The sequence below is a fragment of the Ammospiza caudacuta genome, chromosome 3, assembly GCF_027887145.1.
Source record: "Ammospiza caudacuta isolate bAmmCau1 chromosome 3, bAmmCau1.pri, whole genome shotgun sequence".
In the NCBI taxonomy this organism is placed as follows: domain Eukaryota; kingdom Metazoa; phylum Chordata; class Aves; order Passeriformes; family Passerellidae; genus Ammospiza; species Ammospiza caudacuta.
The window spans coordinates 57287517-57307937 of NC_080595.1; the positions used below are offsets into that span (position 1 = coordinate 57287517).

At 38.2% G+C, this 20421-nt stretch overlaps 1 protein-coding gene across 2 annotated transcripts in view; it reads right to left on the minus strand.

Moving 5' to 3' along the window:
- Nucleotides 1-20421, minus strand: part of ARID1B (AT-rich interaction domain 1B) — a 325248-nt gene that overhangs the window by 286884 nt on the left and 17943 nt on the right. For both annotated transcript variants that reach the window (XM_058801602.1, XM_058801601.1), the window contains exon 2: nucleotides 6061-6255. In XM_058801602.1, the coding sequence (XP_058657585.1) occupies nucleotides 6061-6255 (195 nt within the window). The remainder of the gene's footprint in view (nucleotides 1-6060; nucleotides 6256-20421) is intronic.

Sequence of the window (20421 nt, forward strand, 5' to 3'; positions counted from 1 at the left end):
ATTTTCCTAAATCTGAAATTTAAAAATCCCATTTCTTTACATGACAAAGAGCAACAACTTTTCTTTGCAATTATTAACACTTGACTATCAAAAGACCCATTCTTAAAGATGGCCTTACATGAAAGGCAACTAGCTATGACTTCTTGTCCCTTTTTCTGGTTCAAACATTACATTTCTCCAGGAAGCATCAGTTCTACTTACTTTACTGATTTTTTTTTTCTGAGGTTTATAGAAATTCAACAGGATAGCAGATCTATCATTCAAATAAAATGTTACTGAGAAATTATTTTAATTAAAAGTATTTATGTTTTTTACAGAACAGGAAGTTGGGAAAAATAGTAACAAATTAGATCCACAATCTGCTAGTGACAGCTCCAAATAAACGCCCAGTGACATACCAAAATACATGAAACAAGCAAACAAAAACACAAATAGAACACACGCATGTGCCACAAAAGCCATACCAAAACCAAAAGGAAAACAAATGCCCCCAAAATCCCAAAGGTAAATCAAACAAAAATCTTGAAAAATATACTTCTGAAGCACATGCTGATCAAAGCTTTACACTCCCTTCTTATGTATGTGCATCAAATGTATCTATCAATCTTTAAGAAAAAGCAACACATCTCACTATTTTGTCCTCTGCTGGCTGTTTTTGAGATTCTCTCACATTGATTCATTCTCTGTTCTTGCAAAATAAACAGACCAAGAACCGAAAATGGTGCTTATTTTCTGTATCTGCTCTTTTTAACAAGACTAACATCAATTGTGCTAAAACCTACTTAGGAGCAAAAAACTGCAACACATTTAGTATCATCTGGGTGCTGAGGGCAATTATACATACAGAGGACCAAAAAGGTAATCACTTGACCAGTACTTGCTCTATGTATACACAGCATTTCAAGTTACTGGTTCAGAGCAAAATATGACACTAAGTCTCACTTTCTTGGCAGACTTCAATTTTTTAGAATTAAAATTACTTCAGAAAATAATTCATACAACCAGCCAACCAGCAGTAAACACCTGTGTTTGCTAGCTTTAAAACTCTATCTGCCAAGGCAACAGCCAACTGATTTCCTTGGCGTAAACTCGCCATTTCCAGCCTGGGACATTACCCAGTCCAGGCACTGTAAACCCTTTCCTAAATGATGTAATCACACTGCTGCTCCTATAGTTCTGGTTTACTTGCAGTTTCCATTACAATAAATCCCTGCTACATATTCCTAGAGGTTTTACAACTTTTTGTCCCCTTAAAAAAAAAAAGTTACTCCATATTGAAACTTGCCATATAAGACAACAACAGGCATATCTTCCTTACATCTCAAAATAATCTGTATATCAAAAAAGGGGGGGAAATGGAATTAGTACTTCTCTGAATATCTACAGTTCCATTCTTAAAACAGTGAGGACACTGATAACATTTGGTTTTGAATTCTGCAGATCAAGAATATTAAAACAAGTTAAAGGAACAAGTGATTAGCACCCTTTCATCTCACAGAATTTCTATAGCAAAAGAAGGAGAAAGAATAGACCGAGGCTCAGGCCTCATAACTTGTCTTGCTGCAAGCAGGCTCAAGGCACTAAAGCAACTGCATGATCAGTACTGAAATGTTCCATTTAAAATAGCTATTAGAAATGGCTGTTGTACACATCCATGCCAATATCTTTCATAAAGAATTTACTATGCATTATAGCAACACGATCCTATTTACACAATAAGTTGTTGTTCCAGTCCATCAAGTACACAAGGAATTTTAATGCATGCTAAAAAAAATCAATTAGGCAATGATCATCTGATTAAACAGGCATATCACACCATTCAATTCTTTCAAACATATGCATAAATCCAAGCCTTCAAACTTTGATGAAAAGTTTCAAAACCTGCGAGTGAATATTTCAAGTATATGATTTTTAAGCTTAATTAAATTCAGCACAAAATAATATCCTGCATGCTATTATCACAAAAAAGCAACACCACTGGTGAGAAAAAAGTCCCTTATTTTGACCAGTATTCTGATGTCTTTTTATTTTTAGCACAAATGTCTTTACAAAGCAGCAGAAGGCTTTCCTACAGCACCCAGCACTAAAGCACTTTGAGTGGGCAATCGAACTAAAGCCAGAAGGAACCGATCATGGCATCATCACTTGCTTGACTGAGGTCCAAAAAGGGTGTGAGGCAAAAAAGAAGTTAAATGAAAAGCAAATTATTGTCGTTCTAATCAGATCTTATTACTCAGATAGTATTTCACTCATAGTGAGATGTATTGCAAAATCAAGCCTGAAGTTTTCAGGTGCTAGCTATCCCTGCATATTAGGATTTTCAGTTTTGACATCATCTCTTTGTAATTCCAATTGATATCTAAGATATTAGAAACTGAAAGTTAAATCTGAGAGAATATTTTTCTGCTTTCTGGTTTTACATACGTTCCCTGGGTAAGGAGTGCTAATAACCCAAATATTACATTCAACCCATGCAAACCAGGAGAGAGAGTTCACAAGATTATGAGATAGCAGTATTAAGACTTACAGGCAAGAACAGCATTTTAAAACCTTGCTGCAACTTGTGTTCCATTCATAAGGACTGACAACATCGGCACAGGTCATCTTGCTCCCTGCTTTCACTTGCCTTCTTCCCCCCTCTCCCACTGAAGGTGAATGGGAAAGAAACAAAATCCCAAGTTTCCTAACAATATAAAAATCTCTAAGTAATTAATTTTCCATTGACAAGAGATATGTTGTCTGCAATCCTATAAATTTAGCATATGACTCTTTTTTATCACCTTCCTTTCTCATACTTTTCCTTTTATATAGGTGCCAAATCAGTCCAGAGACTTTATATATTTATTTGACTCACACTGAATTAACTGGACATGCCCTCAAAATATTACAAAATGCTGCAGCACTCTTCAAACTGCTTAGCAATTTGTCCCAGGAGGCTATGGCCCATGTTCACATGACTAATCTGCATCTCTGCTGTTAACTGTCAGAAAAGAAAGGAAAAATCTCAGGTTACCATTACTTTACTTACAACCAACCTGCCTTTCCTATATGGCCATTTATATATCTAGACCCCTTTATCTTTAGCTGATTTAGTGTAAAGAGATTGCCTGGATTTCAAATTGTGTCCCTTGTGTAAAGCTCAGTGTGTTGTGCTGGGGCTCACCATCAATAACTCATCAGAGATGAGTTCCAAACACTTAGGGGATCTACCTTCTCTCTTCAGTCCTTAGCAGAACATATCCCTTACCTTCCATAGTCACTTCAATGTCCTGCAGTTTCCACACGGAATTTTAAGAGAATCTGGGGGTTTATTTGCACCTTCATGTTTGGTGTCAAGCATGCCTAGACCAAACAGCAGTTGTAAGAGAATGACTGCAGCATTTCATAGATACCCCTTTTAAAACTGCTTAGCAGGCTGCGCTTGACACCCATGCTGCAGATATGTAGGCTGACTGCACCTGATACCATTTCATCTTTTTTATCCTCTTTAATCTTTTACTTCTTATGCCAGAGGCCTCCCTTCCTGAGAGAGAGCTCTTCCACCTCTGGGCTGCAGGCCGGAACACACTATTCTCTGCTGCAATATGACATAGACCAGCTAACTACATCTAGGCAATTATCTTCAATTCTACCACTTTCATTAATTTTAGCTCAATCTTTAGGGTACTGTTTTTCATCTTTATTTCTTCATTTGCAGCATCCTGCAGCAGAGCCTGCAAGTTAAAATCTGTCAAGTCCCATAGTTCTAACCTCAAGCCACAACACTTGCTGACAAAGAGCCAGACTTAACATTTCAAGGCCTTCTTCAAAATTCAGAAATCTTCACAGTTTAACAAAAAGCCTTCTTGTTTCATCCAAGGAAACAGAGCTGACACCCTCAGCTATCTTTGAGCAACAGCAAACTATAACTTAAAATAAGAACAATCTCTCCCATTGATGCTTCCCACCCTTCCTACAGTGTGGCACTTCCACCCTCATAATCTATCTACTCAGTGCTATCTCTGCACAATACTTAAATCTGAGCACAGTATGCGTCTAAGGCCCAGTATTTTTCAACCAATCAAGTTTCTGGAAGTGCCTTGTGCTTGTGATAAATTCAATGTGACACTGTAAAGCAGCCCAATTTCCAGAAAGTGCTGAGATTCATCTTCTGAAACTTCTGGCAATATTATGTATTTTATATATATATATATATATATATATATATATGATATCTAAAGTAGGTACGTGCTACACAGTTTTAACAAGCGTAGCTAGGCTCTCCTTACTTAATATTCATGTCACAGGAGTAAAAATCCAGCCAGGAATCAAACTGTGGCATCCTGTGCCAAAGACAACTTACCACTCAGCTGGTAAGTTGGCAATTCAATTTACAAACCTGCATTCCTGCATTTTAATCCTTTGTAGAAAGGTGGTAATATATGAGCAATATGAAAAGAACTGGATTCAGATCATTAGAGGTTCACAAACCAAACACACGAAGCTCTGGAAGCTGTCCAAAATAAAACCATGCCTAGGTGGTGATGTCCGTTCAATAAAAGCTCAATGTCATAATTACCCGGCCCTGCTCCCCAGGAGCTCTGGGCCGGGCTGGCCCTGCCGCGGAGGGCAGCGCTGCGAGGGGACGGACGAGGCCGGCAGCCAATGGCGCCGCCAGCTCACTGCCGCCTGACGGCTCATTCACCATTACCCAGCAATTAGCGAATGCTCTGAAAATTCAACACTCGTCGCCGTAACACAGAATAACTCATTTTTAAATTAAAAATGTGTTTTAATAACTTCACTTCGGTTACAGATACACAGAGGAAAATAAAGCCTCCTTTATTCAATTTCAACTCCCTTTTGCAACTGACAAAATGCTTTGCTGCCTGCATCTAGCAACCAAATATACAGTTTGGCATTTCTAAACTAAATAATCTCTTCCCAGTAAGTATCTATTTAACAACAGAAAAGAATAAAAATTAAGAACTGTGATAATGATATTATAATATATTTGAAACTGTTATTTAATTACCTGCCTGATTAACATCTTGTCCTACTGGATGGTTAATAACAAGAATTGGCCAGAAGCCTATCTGCCAGGAGTCCAAAATTTTACCTTATTTTCTATATTAAACGATAAATAGAAAAAGAAACTAATCTGTGACTGCTCAGTTGCACAAAACAAATATTCTTTCCCATTAATGATCAAGTTACTAAGCTGTTCTGCTCACAAGGCAGCGTAGAGCTCTCACTGCCTACGCTCATATCCCTAATTAAAAAAAAAAATAGCCTAACTTAAACTTCTTGATAACCTCAGTTTATCTCTCCCTCTTGAAAACTGCTGTATTTTCCTTAGTACATGGTATGCACATTGAGATTGACCTTCTTAAAAAGGGTAGGAAAAAAGCAAAAGGTCTCCATCAGCAGTGAAATCCAAGAAGATAAAAAGAAGATCCTTACCTTTCTATGTACTCTGATACAATAAAAAAAATCCTGTCTTTAAAGACTTGGTAAAAGAAAAAAAATAAGAAAAGCTACAGACTCCTATCAAAATGAGGAGAAAAAAGAAAACCAACCACCACAACAACAAACAGATGATATAAATATCTACCACTTTTGTATGCACTGGACTACACTAGCCTTGATGTACTGATGTCAGCTCTAGGTTTTCATCTTACATTTAAGTGTGTGTAAGCCGGAGAGAAATAGAACATAAAAAACCCTAAAAAACCAAGAACAAAATAGCAACAGCAGCAAAGAAAAGAACCAAAAAATATGCGAGACTAAGTGTTGTCAACTGGAAAAAAAAAGAAAACTCATGCCATTTGACATACTTCTCTCTCTCCAGAAAGATCCCAGCAACAAACTAAACCCTGTACGAACTGTAAGGGATTTCAGAAAACATTCACACTGTGAACATAATTTCTTTAGTTTTAAAACAGCCCTTCATCCTCTTTTTGCACAAGAAATACTTATTTCTGAGGGTTTTCTCTCACCCCTCTGTATTTACCGGAATGTCAGCAGGGAAGAGAAAGAGAGGAGGGAAACCAAAGCAACCCAGAAAAATCCTGCACAAACCTGTTGCTGTGGATACTGCATTCCTCCCATGGCTGCCGGGGCTCGGCCCTGCATTCCCACGGGATAGCGCTGGGGGCCGGGAGGGCCGTAGGACTGCCCGGGGTAGGGGCTGCTCTGCTGTGCCTGAGAGTGAGGGTTATTGCCCATGCCGTACAGCTGCGGCCTCTTCATCACCATCGGGTCCATCGGGCTGCCCTGTTGGCAAACACAAGCAAAGGAATATTTAAGACATGCAAAGAAAAAGGTCAGAATCGTCATCCTCACTGCGGGCGAATGATACGAGTGTTTTCTCAGTGCTTTACACATCAAATATTGACTCGACGGACAAACTGGCAAAGTACCATACCCTGGGTTCTCTGATTAATTAGATGAGGTTTTGAGTAGTAAGTCTGGGACTTCCATTCCATTTAAAACAACTTTAGAAAATATTTTGCACTATAACTCGAGGCTGACTGTTATCTATACAGACAGAGAGCAGAAAATCTCCCCAAAAAATTTCAGCTTAAGAAATAATTAAATGTACTTGCTGCACACTGATTAGCATCACTGGCCTTAACGTTAAAAAAAACCACCAAAAATATAAATATATATCAAGAGAGACACAAACAGTGGACAAGTCACTTAACCTTGAGAAAATATCTATGCTGTCATGTTCTCTCACATCAGAAAAAAAGAGAAACTGGAAAGAAAATAAAGTTTCCAAGAAGTGCAGTGCACACAGAACACTGCATTTCAGCATTTTCCTGTTGCTTTCGTGCACACTAATAAGTTTCCAGATCAAAAAGCAAGTCATAACCCATATTTTACATGAAAGTTTATTTGCTTCCTTAATAGACCTCAGAAAATCCAAACTGCAAACAGTGATGGAGGGGGAAGGGAGGCAAGGGAGAGAAGTTTTATTTTTAGACTTTTTGGCAGCACTTACCAAGCCCTGTAACAGTTTCAGGACAGGTGTCAACCATTGTGTAGTATTACTCTCATGTTTTATTACTGAGAACTAACTGAACCAGAAAAAATACCATACTTCAGTGAAGTGCAGCCCTATATTGTTAATATGACATCCATTTTTTAATTCCTGAGTTCTGGTTAGATTAATGGAAGAATGAGAATGTTCAGGGAAGCTTTCAAAAAGCCTATCACAATCTCATCTTCATGAAAGTGGCAAATATCCCCCTCCTGCCCAAAACTAATAAAGTATTTTGACTATGGGCACACTACACCTGAGGAGATGGAAATCATAACCTCTTCCTAACAGGAATCTCCATTCACTTCAGAAGAGGACTGCCCTTTTTTGCTACCATAGCAAATTCCACATTCACTGCTAATTTTGGAAAAGTATTACTCAGCAATTTTCCTTTTATTGTTTGCCTGCTCTATAGCCAGATTAGAAGTTTCTATCTTTGCCACTAAATGTCTCTGGGTAATTTACTATTTATATTTCATACTTTTCAAAATCAATGGTTCCTCAACCACTGCAGATCACCTGATCCACAACAACATTCTCAGTTTTGGTTTTTTTTAGGCCATCATGCACTCTCACCACAGTTTCAACTAAAAAAAAAAAGGCTAAGCCTTATAGATTCCTTTTTACAGTGTCCCAGGGGAAAACTTACATTTCCTCCTATAGACCACAGTATTTTATCTATGTTTACTTCTGTGTTTTAATGTTCAGTGCATCACCTGTCATATTTTTCTTCTCAAGCATAAATCCTTATTCAAAGTGAGTCTTGAGCTTCCTCCATTAGATGCCCATGAAGCCAAACAGCACTTTTCATTGCTACCATCTTCTGTATCAGGGTATAATTTCCAAGTCTCATCTCCAATAAGCACATTACTTAAATTCAAGTTTGATTAATTTTGAGTGTAATATTTTCTTTTCTGCATCCAACTCTTAAATATAAACAATGCAGATAGCTACACAGCTAAAACAATCTGACATTATCCATTATTAAGACTACTTTCAGGTGCATATAAACTTCGCCAAACTTCAAGCATTTAGGCTGAAATTTTCCAGGGCATATGTATGCCTGAGGCTGAAATTCTCTGGAAAATTCAGCAGAAATAGTTCAGCTATGTCTTAGAATGAGGTCACAGAAAAATACATCGTTTATGTTCTCACATAAAACACTTGAAAATACCGCTTGAACACCATGCTTTGAGGCAGAGAATTTTAATTTCCCAGGGTGACACTGGACATTCATGAAAGGTAAGGCATGTGCCCCTGTCAGAGAGAGCACCTGAATGTCACCAGACTGGGAGCACAGGAGGAATAAACAGGAGCACATCCTCATGTGCAGGGCAAGGTTTCTTCAGAGGAGTTACGAAGTGCATGGAAGCTGCTTTGAATTTGCCAGACAAAGGAAGAGGGACAATGAGTTAAAAAAGCAATGGAAACAGAAGTGAGGCAGAAAGAGCTGAAGGGGAGAGGAGGAAACAAGGTCAGGAGGTGACATGGACACAGGCCAAAGAGTCTCTGTCCTTTGGACTAGTGACCTCCGAGCAGCAGAGCTTCTGTGTGTGTGTGTGTGTGTGTGTGTGTGTGTTGGGAGAGTGAGCCTCACTGCCAGTGCATCCTTCCTTCCCGCCTTCTCACCAGCCTGCCATCACTACACTTCTCCATGTTCTCTTCAGGTGAGCCACTCCTCTTTCCCTCAGGTGATATCCTCCAGTTCAGAAAGGTGGAGGGATGAAGAGCCTCAGATATTGCTGTAATCCAGGCACCAGGGGCTGCACACAAGACTGGAATCAAGGGGGCTGTGGCCACTGGGAGGAAGGGACTGGGACTCAGAACTTATTGTGAACACTGCAAGTCAAGAATCTGGACCAAGGACTGGAGATACTTGAATATGAGAGGGCTAGACTGAGGTAGCAGTGACTGTGCCTGGACAAATTACTGGGACAATTCACAGGGACCCACCCTAGCTATCAGAGCTGCCTCCTCCCTCCAAAGACCTCAGGGAAAGAACAAACTGTAGAACATAGTAGTCCTATGATCTCTACTGTTGGAGAAGACGGACTTGGTGAGGAAACATTTCTCATCCTATGCACTGGTAGGTCCTTATGGGGGGTGGCAAGTCACCACCGCTATTTCTGACTCCTTTCAGATTAGATCTCAACCCTCTATGCAGTGCAGCTGAAGGTGAAGACATCTACCAGTGACTCAGTGGCTGTCAACATATTTCTGCAAGGCAAAACAAAACCGAAGAGCTAGCTCTCCCCCAGGCTTAAGAAAGATTATTACTGCAGAAGTTGAGAGCTCATGGAATTAAGTTTGCCCTTGCACCATTAGGTCTGTCTCCTTCACAGATGTAGCTGTCTTAAACCCACAGCCACACTTCAATCCTGACAGGCAGCACATGTGCCTGCTCCAGGTATCCACCCAGCACAGGGCAGCGAAGGGGCCAGTGTGAGCTACTGGAGCAGGGCTTCACTTATCACACAGGCAGCGAATGCAGGAGACAACTGTCCTACCATCTAAAGCAGCTGTGTTGCTGCCCAGGCAGAAATGGACTCTACCTCTGCATCTGCCACAAGTTTTCACTAAATCAAAAAAAGGTCAAAATTTACCAATTTAATGCATCCTGACTTGAAATCATGGGGCTTAAATTGCAGGAAATGCTGCATATCTACAACTGCAACAACTTTTGAATTTGATGGTAGAGGTGCTCTGAAAGCGTTTTCAGAAACTGTGTGTTTTAACCAAAAAATGAACAAAAAACCCCCATCATTTCTTCAACAAAGAACCGATTTTAGAATTTAATATGTTCATGATCAATACCACTGAAAACTCTATAACAAAACCACAAATTTTGTCTTAAGAACAGTGTATGGTGAGGAAGACCTGGAGCCATACACTTTACAGAAAGAAAGAAGAGCTGCTCATCAAGCACTGTCCTCCCTCCCATGAAGGCAAAAATTTCAATGTAACTTTTTCCAGCTTTAATGCATGCACAGTTTTCAGCTTTATCATTTTTGTAGACTATCTGATTTCTTTCTTATAGCAAGACTTTCTCTCATCCATGACATTTTGAAAACTTATTAAAAGAAGATGCTAATTGAGACATAAAATAATCTTATCTGAAGGTTCCTTTAATATTTATTAACTTCCAATATTTTCTTTAACATCAGTTCCAATAGTTTTCAAAGACAAGTTTTCAGTGACAGGATGATTATGAGATGTATCTTTATCCCTCTTTATGTATTCCTCTTTATGCTGTAGGGATCATAACCCAACCACTCCACAAGTGCTCTCTAACATCTACCAAAAATGACAGCATTGCTCTAACTGCATCACATTCCTCTAAAACCCAGCATTCATGTTTGACTATGAATGGATGAGCATGTATTTTCACATCTTCCATGCCTTTACTTTCTATTACATGCTGTAGTGCAAAGTTTTAATCACTTACTAAATTTTATTTTAGTGTCATGGTAGTAATCAATATCCATTTGTTTCTTTTCCTGCCTTTACAGAACATCCCAATTTTTCTCTAGTGATGTTTTACTCCTGATACACACACTACCATTTTGCCAGTTTATCTAATGTTTGCTCATGCTATTTTTTACCGCCATATTCTTCTAGGCAAGCCTAGATGGATTCTGCCTTTTGCTTCTTATTCTGCACCTCCTCTTCAACTTGCTGCATTTCATTAAAACTGAGTAGATCTGCAGTTCCTCAAAATACCTCAGTCTTGTTCTTTGCTTCAGTCCACAGAAATACCATAATTTATAACCCCTTTAGAATAGTGCCTATCTCATGTCAGATTCATTTGCAAAGGTACTATCAGGCTTTGTGAGAACAGAGCATTTCGTAGGAGTTCCTGCCTATTATGTGCCACATGAGCACCTTAAAACACTGAGTGGAAGGTTTGCTTATGATTTCAACAGGGCCAAGGTTTCATTCTCAGTCTTTAGATTGACAATACAACCATTAAGGTAGGACACTGAAAAACCTACACTACCTACAAATAGTAACTGACAACCTTTTTCTCATACCTGCTCCTTTTTTCAATGTTTTGTGTAAAAGAATACATAAATTCGACATTTCTGCTATATGCAGAAGTGAAAAAATTAATATTCTACACCCACTTGTAAACTCAGTATCACCACCACTCCTGCTCTCCTCCCATCCAAAACGATCAAATAAATCTCCTCACCCTGAAGTACGTGCAGATTTAATTTTGCCTTTTCTAAAGTGACAGAAAAATACACTACCATTTTCTTTAGTTGTTTAGACAGTGTTTTCCAGTTACATCATCTACACTCAGATCTGAGGCAGCTTGCACAAGAGAATAACTTGAGAAGCAGTCTGATCAAAACCAGCTCTTACTTTTAAGGTATTACTGATGTTGTGCACACATAACATATATATATTTATTCACTATTAAGTTATCAACCAGTGTTTCACTTCTAACAACAAAATGTTTATTTAAATGGTATTTATGAACAACACCAGTCACTGTCCCAAAATTCAACTAACATTTCCATTTAAAGATGCCACAAAGACCCTCACCACTGAAATCTCCAGACAGGGAGGAGTGGGAGACACTTGAATAAGGTCACAATGGGATTTAGATGTGAATCCCATTCAGCTAGTGCTCTTTTCTACAAGGCAGACAGACCAATTCACTAGAAGATGAGTATTTACATGAGAGATGTAACTACTTTTCAAGTGAAAGTGTGCTTTCTTGTTTAAACAAAAAAAAATTGAAAGAGGCATTAGTTTGGCTGACAACAGCAAATGCAGCGATTTAAAGCAACTATAAGCCACAAAGCATCCCAAGTAATGCTCCATCATTTGTGCCTGTAACAAAAAAACATGAACTCAACACTCTCAAGTAGGCTTCCCCTCAAACTCCTAGAGCTATGAATACAATAACTCTTTGTTTATTCATTGATCTGCAGCCAAAGCTTCTGTCTCCATATTAAAAAAAAAAAGGAAAGAAAAAAAAAAAAGAAGAAAACACATCTCTGTATAAAAACCAAAGCCTTGAAACCTCATAATAAGTAAAGACAGCTGACAATCGGTTACCGACATTCCAAGGAAGACAGGCATGGAGCTCAACTCTATGTCAGGCACCAAGTCACAAATTTATCGCTGAAGATAATCACAAGTATTCACTGTAATACAATGACACAGCTGGCTTGAGGATGGAACTGCAGAAAAGATAATCCACTCCTAGATAATGTCATCATTTGTATGAACATGTACAAGGACGCCTCAGCCAACATTTTTACGTGACAAAAGAGGGAGTATCAAAACAACTCTCGTCAAGTGTGTTTCAATACCCACTTAAGAAAGTTGCAAGCAACTATTAAAAAAGTATGAATGTACAGCATTAAATTCTAACATTAATAATAAAGTCTGAGAGGTGAATAGTAAACATGCTTTCTATTTTTTTGAAAAAGGAAATCTACTGTCTCTTTTACTAGAATTTTAATTTTAAAAGGCAGTTGCTCAAACACAATAAGTAATAAACAAAAACAAAAAGCTGAGTTCAACATAAGTCTATGATGAAAGAAAATCCAGTAAATAAAGAAGCACACACTAGCAGAGTTTTAACATAAATAGCCATTTTGCTTGTCTTAAAGGCTCTGCATAGTGTCTGATTTCAGCTGCAGGGAGACATCAGAAAGATTATTTCCCACTCAAAACAGAAAGTAAGTAATTAACAAGGCGAAAGAAAAAAAACATCAAAGCTATGCCCCACAAAGAATCAACTACTACTTGCCTAGACCATTTACAAATAATTTATACGAGCAACTGTTTCTGCAGGGTGAGGTAGAAGGATATACTGTTTTTCAACCTTCTTCCGAGTCCTCTTTAACACATACAACCTGTAAAGCCTGTGTATCAGCCATTCTCTATTTATAATTTTGCATATAGATAAAACTAAACAACTACTAAAAGAACAAATCACAACAAACATTGCAAAGAAAAGAAACCTGTTTTTAATGAAGTGTACATAACTAACCTCTTCAGTTGCCACTACAAGTGCACGCAAAGATTAATACAACATCAAGAAACAATTATACACATTAACACAGCTGATGGCCAAAACACTCCTAGGTGTCTGACAAGTTCACATGGATATACAGCCCAGAACCGCTGCCCCTCAAGTTGCCTTTGTCATTGCCAGCTACTGACAGCTAACAGGTTACTCTGAAGTCAGCTTAATGTGTGTCATCTGTCCTCATCACACCTGAACATTCAGTTTTGTCCTGTAACCCACTTTCCTAATATCAAACTTTTTCCAGGAAGTAGTCAGGAATTACAGTCCTGTCTTTAGGTTAGTTTTCTCCAACTTGGATGCCTCTGCAAAGAAGGATGCCCACTTTTCTTCAGGCATGCAGAAGCTCTGCTCCCCTCCTCACCAAGTCTGCAGCAATTTCAAACACAGCAGAATTCAGGGGTTCTTTAAAATGTCTTCTAGCAAACTTATCTGCCACTATAGAACAGGTCACTCATTCCAGCTGCTTCTCCTATGTGCTGCCATATCACGACCACGCTTTGGCTGCTCCAATCCACAGCCCAGTCTGAACCCAGAACTGCCTGTGTTGGATGGCTTTGCACCAATACAGCAGCTTTGGCACTGGAGCACGGTCAGTCATGGGCAGAGCCCTCAGTCTGGCATTTCAACTGTCAAAATAGCAACCCCCAGCAGGAAAGCAAGGCAGATAGCAAGGCAAAATACTAACCTAAAGTTCTCAGGCTAGATTTATCATTGGACGCCTCAAAGCTTTAAGGCCTCCTCAGTAGCCAAGGCTATGGCTCAACAAGGAAGAGAAAATCCATTCATAAACCCAGAAAACCAAGTTTAAAAAACCAAAGCCCCACCCAGAATACCAGTTACTTCTATTTTGTCTGGCAATGAGGTTCTCAGCTTCCTAGACAAGTAAACACCTTCACTCACTGTGCATGGCTGCCATCTGGAACTCAGAAAAAAAATTCCCTTACCTACTTTGTACAGCTCTTACACAAACACGGCGTTAGATGGACAGAAAAGGATGTACTAAAAATAGTGTCTGTCAGCCAAGGAATAGAGCTCTGCCCTGAGTGGAACGAGGGGAGCTCTGCAGGAAGGCTGCCTGCAGAGAAGTATTGCAGTAAGAGGGGGAAAATGCACAACGTCCTAAATATAAGTGACGGGGGGAGGGATGTAAATGGAAAAAAATCCCACATCCACTTTAAATTTTAAAGAAAAAACTTCCTAAACTTAATATTCATGTGGATCTGAATACACTTTTTCAACTACTTGGCTTTACTCACAGATATAAAATTAAAAATTAGATGTATTCAATTGCTGGAGAGAACGCTAGCTGAGAAAGTGACATTGTGGACACTGGGGATGACAGAGTACCCACAAAAAGCTATAACAATCACATCTAGGTCACAAGCCAAAAGTACATACAGTTAGCTGCAGATTTTTTCCACTCCCAGTGATATATATAGTTCTATATTAACACAAACACACACACACGTACACTCAAAAAGGTATGCTGGTCATATATCCTCAGCATTTATGGCAAATTATTAATCAAGTCCCACCTGAAACAATTTGTTAAATTGATTTTAATCACTGGGCCTCTCATGTGAAGCTTTGTATAATCAGCATTTCATTTACAAAATTAATTGCCTGATTGATTCTCAAGAGGCAGTAGCTGTCATTACACTGCTGTCATAACTTTTGAGTAGGGGTGTCACAACACTGAATTCTGACAGTATGAAGAGCACTGCTATTTAAAAAATGAGGGCGGGGAGGTAGGGGGGAAACAAATACAGTGATTTCACAGAATTGCTCTTTAGCCCCATAGAATGTTAAAACCATTTCCCAGCAGTTCCAGCCAGCCTCCCTGTTTTCCATTCATTGAATAATGTGCTACTCAGCTATTCAGTATCTTTTCTTAGAGGCAGGTTCATTTAATTCAATTTTATCATAGTTGCGGTTGCATAAAATGAGTTTGTTGTTGAATATACAAAAGATTTAATCACAGGCCGCTCTTAAGGTTATTTGTAGAGCAAAGTTTGACTTTCAAACACATGGAACTTTTTTCCACATCCTAAACCTTCAGGAAAGCTATTTGCAATTAGGGGGTTGTTTTTTTTTTTTTTTTTTTTTTTTTTTTTTTTTTTTTTTTTTTTTTTTTTTTGCTGCTGTTTTTAAACAAAGCAAAGCAAACCGTAACTTCACAGAACTTATCTAGGAGCTCCTTTAGAAAGCTTTTTTTCCTCCCCTTGTCTTATAAGCTGTGTATAAGCCTTGGAGCCCTGCCAGAGCAGGAAGCAAACCTCCTATATTTGCTGTAGTTACTCCTATAGCCATCACCACTATATTCTTGGAAAAGACTGGTGCTCCAGAGAGGCGGCGCAGGCCAGTGGTTAGGGCACTGAGTCATGAGACAGGACTTCTATTCCTGGCTCAGCAGCTGACCTGATATGCAAACATGAGCACAACACTTCACCTTCCTGTGACTGCATTTTCACTCTCATAACAACAAGTCTTATATGCACTTTTAACAAGGAAAGACACAGCATGACTTTGGGGAGACTGATGTCAGTTATTAGGCAACATAAAACAGGACTAGGAGTCAAGGGTAGGCTAAGGGAGGAAAAAACCCCAAACCTCTAGAAGATATTGAAAAGGAGAAATTACATCAATAGGCTGCAACAAGATACTCTAAACTTTCAGAAACCTCCATTCCAAAGAAAAAAGGTCCCTAGAAGCATCTTTAAAAGGAGTGGAAATAAAGAGAAAAGATGACCTTAAATTTCTGCTGCTAGATCACCTGGAATGGTATTAACGCCTTTGAAAAGAATCACCTATTTCTAAGATAAGCTCAAAAATAAGCCCCTGAACTGCTCAAATTCAGCCTTACACACTAGATTTCATCAAGTGTTCATGAAAGAAGCAAATGTAAAATTTCTAGACCATGTTCTGAGATTATACTGTTACCAAAAAAAAGCAAATGACAACTCTTCAAAAACTGAATTATACTTACTGCTGGTATTTGTAATTGACCTCACCAGAGCAATTCCAGAATAAATCAGAGTTCAGGTAACATTAGAACCTAGCAGATATTTTAGACAACACAGCCCCTTTCCTCTTCCTACCCCCCAGTTCTTACTCTCATCTTGAACTACTGTCAAATATTATCTTCCATTCTTCTCTGCAAAGTACTCTGCCACTTGAGTGGCTTTATGCCATTTTCTTCCCTTTTTGCAGGTGTCTGAGTTCATGATGAATAAAATTGGGGAGAAGGTGAGACATGGACAGGGGGACACAAAACCAAGTATCATTGACAATATTGATAGATTACTGAAATAAAGATGCATAAAAGAGTAAATGAATGGAAAACTCCACCAGGCAAACAAAAACAATTAGCTGTTTTCCTTTTCCATAGCCATAACATGAAATTTCAACAAAGGGAGGTTCAGAAAGTTCTGTCCACACTGAGAAATATTTGCCAGAGTTTTAAGCTATCTCCTTCTGCCACACCAGCAAGGGTTCAGAAAAAGGAGAGAATCAGTCACCCTACTTACAAGACAGTATAGCAGACTGGGATGCTAAAAAGCAGTGCCAAGCACTGATTTTCTATATTTGTTGGTTTCTAGCTTCACAGCAGGTAGCTTACTGATTAATTGAGCATCTTCTCTTTTCAAGCCTAACTTTTCTTTTTTTTTTTTTTAATAGGTAAAAATGGTCTTAATTAAAATAAGAAAACAGGGGAAAGCCCCTAGCTAGAGCCAATTTATGCAGAATTCCTAAAGGCATATATTTAGCATCAGGGTAATTGGAATGCAAACTTAGCTCTATAACAGAAGCCCTGTCACTTCTTCAACTGCCAAGAAACTTCTCTTGTAACATATTTTCTATATTAAAACTGCTTCCTGTAGAGGCTGAAAAAACCTGGTCACAAATAGTGCAAAATTTTAAGTTACCTGGAAACAAACCAATTCATCTTTTTTTTCACCATCATTCCATAATGATCTCTGTATCACACTGGCAAAAATAAAGTGTCCCAGTTAGAGACACACCAGCAGCATCAGCTCAGCCCAAGGGTCTGCTACAAACAGATAATGAATGTGGAGTTATACACCCACATTGTGGAGCTGGAGCAATAGAATCTTGGTGAGTACCTGCCTGTGATTATTTTTCATTTATAGTGACCTTTCTCATCAACACAGACACTGTCAGCAGCATGGAACTAACTTCCTGGGCAGGAGCAAAGCAAACAAATTCACCAGCAACAGGTGATTTAAAGCACTAGAAAATGGGGGAGGAGGCAGGTTATAAGTAGCTAAAATAAAAATTGAAATTAATCACCAGAACAAATTACAGTTATGAGTGGGAATTTTCATTATTGACTGAAAACATTTAATAGTTAAGTTATAAATTAGAAGAAACAGTAAACTGAGGGTTGAAGCCCTTGTTTCACTTGAGAGAACAATGTGACTAGAAACCATGAATCCACACACATGCCTACAAGTCACACCCGCTCTATTGTATAATGTAACTGATTCCCAAGTATCATTTTACAATTCTGATTAGGTCTTACAAAAATCTTGTTTATTAAATTGCTTTCTTTAGGCATTCATAACTGCTAATTTGTTTCCAACTAAATCATGTATCATCTGAAAAAGACTACATTGCAACAGCAAAACAACACTCCTGGGATTACATTTCATCTAGATTTTAGAATTAAAAGGACAAAAACCAGACGAGTTGTAAATTTCACTTTGAAGGTAGCGGTGGTAACGCCCTTCAAGTAATTCTAAAACTACTAGTGCACTTAGCATGTAGCAGCTGTACTGAAACAAACAAAACAAGTCAAAAACTCTAAGTATTAAGGGATCTGTTAATCCTTGAATTTCAATTTCTATAATTAAAAAAAAAAAATCGATCAACATACATGTAGTATACAAACATTTTGGAAGCAAAATAACTTTCTGTTATTATAATTTAAATGCTATGCTGATTTTAAAATATTGTCAGCTCTAACTCCTACATGTTTTAAACAAGCTTAAAACTTTGCAGAAATTAGGGAATAACTTCTGAAGAATGCTAGAGAAATGACCTCCAAAAAAGGTATCTCAATGTTAATATAAAGTTCACTGTGGCTTACTCAGGGTCAAAAAAATCAGACCTGGGTTTCAACCATGCCAAATTCTGGTTTATCTTAGAGCCTTCATCTATTTCTCAAAACTGGCAGAAGTCACTAAATCTTCATTATTCTTCTTGCAATCACAACAAATGGGACAAATTCTTCCACAAATCCTGGCATGTCGCAGACATTTTTTCACAGAAATCCTTTCTTTAGGATCTGTGCATCTTCTGGGAAGCAAGAGCCCCAGAAGAAGAATGTAAACAATTGTTATCAGCTGCTGTAGAATGCAATAGGATGCACCTGTGATTGGTTCATGTTCCATGTGTACAATTAAGAGCTAATCACAGGGCAAGCTCTCTAGAACACAGAGACAGAGAATTCTCTTGTTTTTAGATTCATGCTATTCTATTCTTAGCTTAGCAAGCCTCTGCAACTTCTCTCCTTATTCTTTTTAGTACAGTTATAATGTATTATATATCATATATCAATAAATCCAGCCTTCTGATCATCAAACAAGATTCTCATCCTTCTCTCACCATAGAGACCTCCTCAGGTCACTGTAATACTGGCAGACTACGGAACATCCCAGAGCATCTCAGCTCAAACACATGCGAATAACACACATCTACGTAAGTGCAGAAATAAAGAAGTGGGATTAACCATGGGTATGAACGCCTCTGCAACAGATGTGTAGGATGTTCAGAATTAAAGGCATAGTTTTAGTATAACTACTATCAAGAACTTTCACTTTCTATAGAAAGTAGATGTGTTTTCATTATATGACCATAATTTTCTTTTAATATCACACCATTTAAAATTAAATTAAAAATCAGCATGTGAGACATATCTGGTCTGAGAAATATGAAAGATGATCCACTTCTTCAGTATTTCTCATCCAAAAAAAAAATTTATTTAACAGGAAACCTGATAATGCTATATTCATAGAACTGCCTTCCCTCTCCCACAGCAGAAACCATTATATTTTCAAATTCTCTCTGCCTGAAAACTCTTGGCTTCTTTCCAGTTTTATGCCTACCTCTTATTTCCCAGTCCTTAAGAGAGCCCACATCAGCCATCATGCAAAAACACCAACACAGCTATCTATTCACACTTCAAAGAAACTTCTTTACTGTTAGAGAGGATCTTCAGGATTAATGAGCCCCCTTTGGGCACAACCCAAAACAGAGTATTCCCAACTTCCTAAAATTACTAAATCTAGAACAGAAGTAAAATTAACAATCAGATTAGATCAGAAGGAAAGAGAAGGGAATCACTACCTTCATAAACACTGAAGCAGTACAGCTACAGGGAATCTTTTCTGTAAGTCTGAATAAGCTATTTCTGGGGGCAACAGCTATTTGAGTATATTTACATCTAAACCTTCTCCAAGGTGGCAATTTACATCAGCACCTTCCTGCAGCTGTTGAGGGCTCAAAGACAGTCCACTCAGTCAAAATCACTTGGCCTAGTCAGAAAAGGTCATTTAGCAGCAAAGACAGATGTTTCTCACTGACATAACCAAAAGGGAAAATGAAGCAAACAAACCCAAAGACTCATTTTAGCAACAAGGTATCTGCAATTCCAATTTCAGGTATTGTTCCCTTTAGAAAGATGCTATTCATCTGACATTCATTTGCAACCTTCAGTTTAGATTAAAGAGCTGCAGATACCACACATAAAATTCTGAAACATATGTTCCCTTTATTCTTCAAAGAATATAAATCTTTACTTAAGGCCACACTGCTCACTTCATATCTAAACTGACATTTCAGCTAAACCCAGCTCTTCTGCTGAATACTATCATTTCTTGAACACATTCTTCCCCTTCTCACTTCTACACTCCTACCCACAGTTGTTTTTCTTTTTTCTGCTCAGCTCTTTCATGCAAAAAGAGATTGAATGAAAAAGGAAAACTGAAACTGATTACACACCAGAAATACTGTCAAAGTATGAAAATGAAATGCTACACATTTTTAAACCAAACTGCTCAATGCTAAAGAAGAGCAGACACTGGTTACAAAGCCAACACAGAAAAATAATCATTTCAGGAAGAAATACACCTGAACAACTGACAGCCAGATAAAATTAAAATGGGATATTACACTCAAAAATACCCAAACATCATTAGACTATTTTGACAGAAAACACGGAGTTTCCCAACAACAGAACTAACTCAGAAACTTGAAATAATCCTGAAGGAATCCATATATCCATAATCTCTCAAACCAATTCCATGTAAAGTTCAGCTTGCACAAA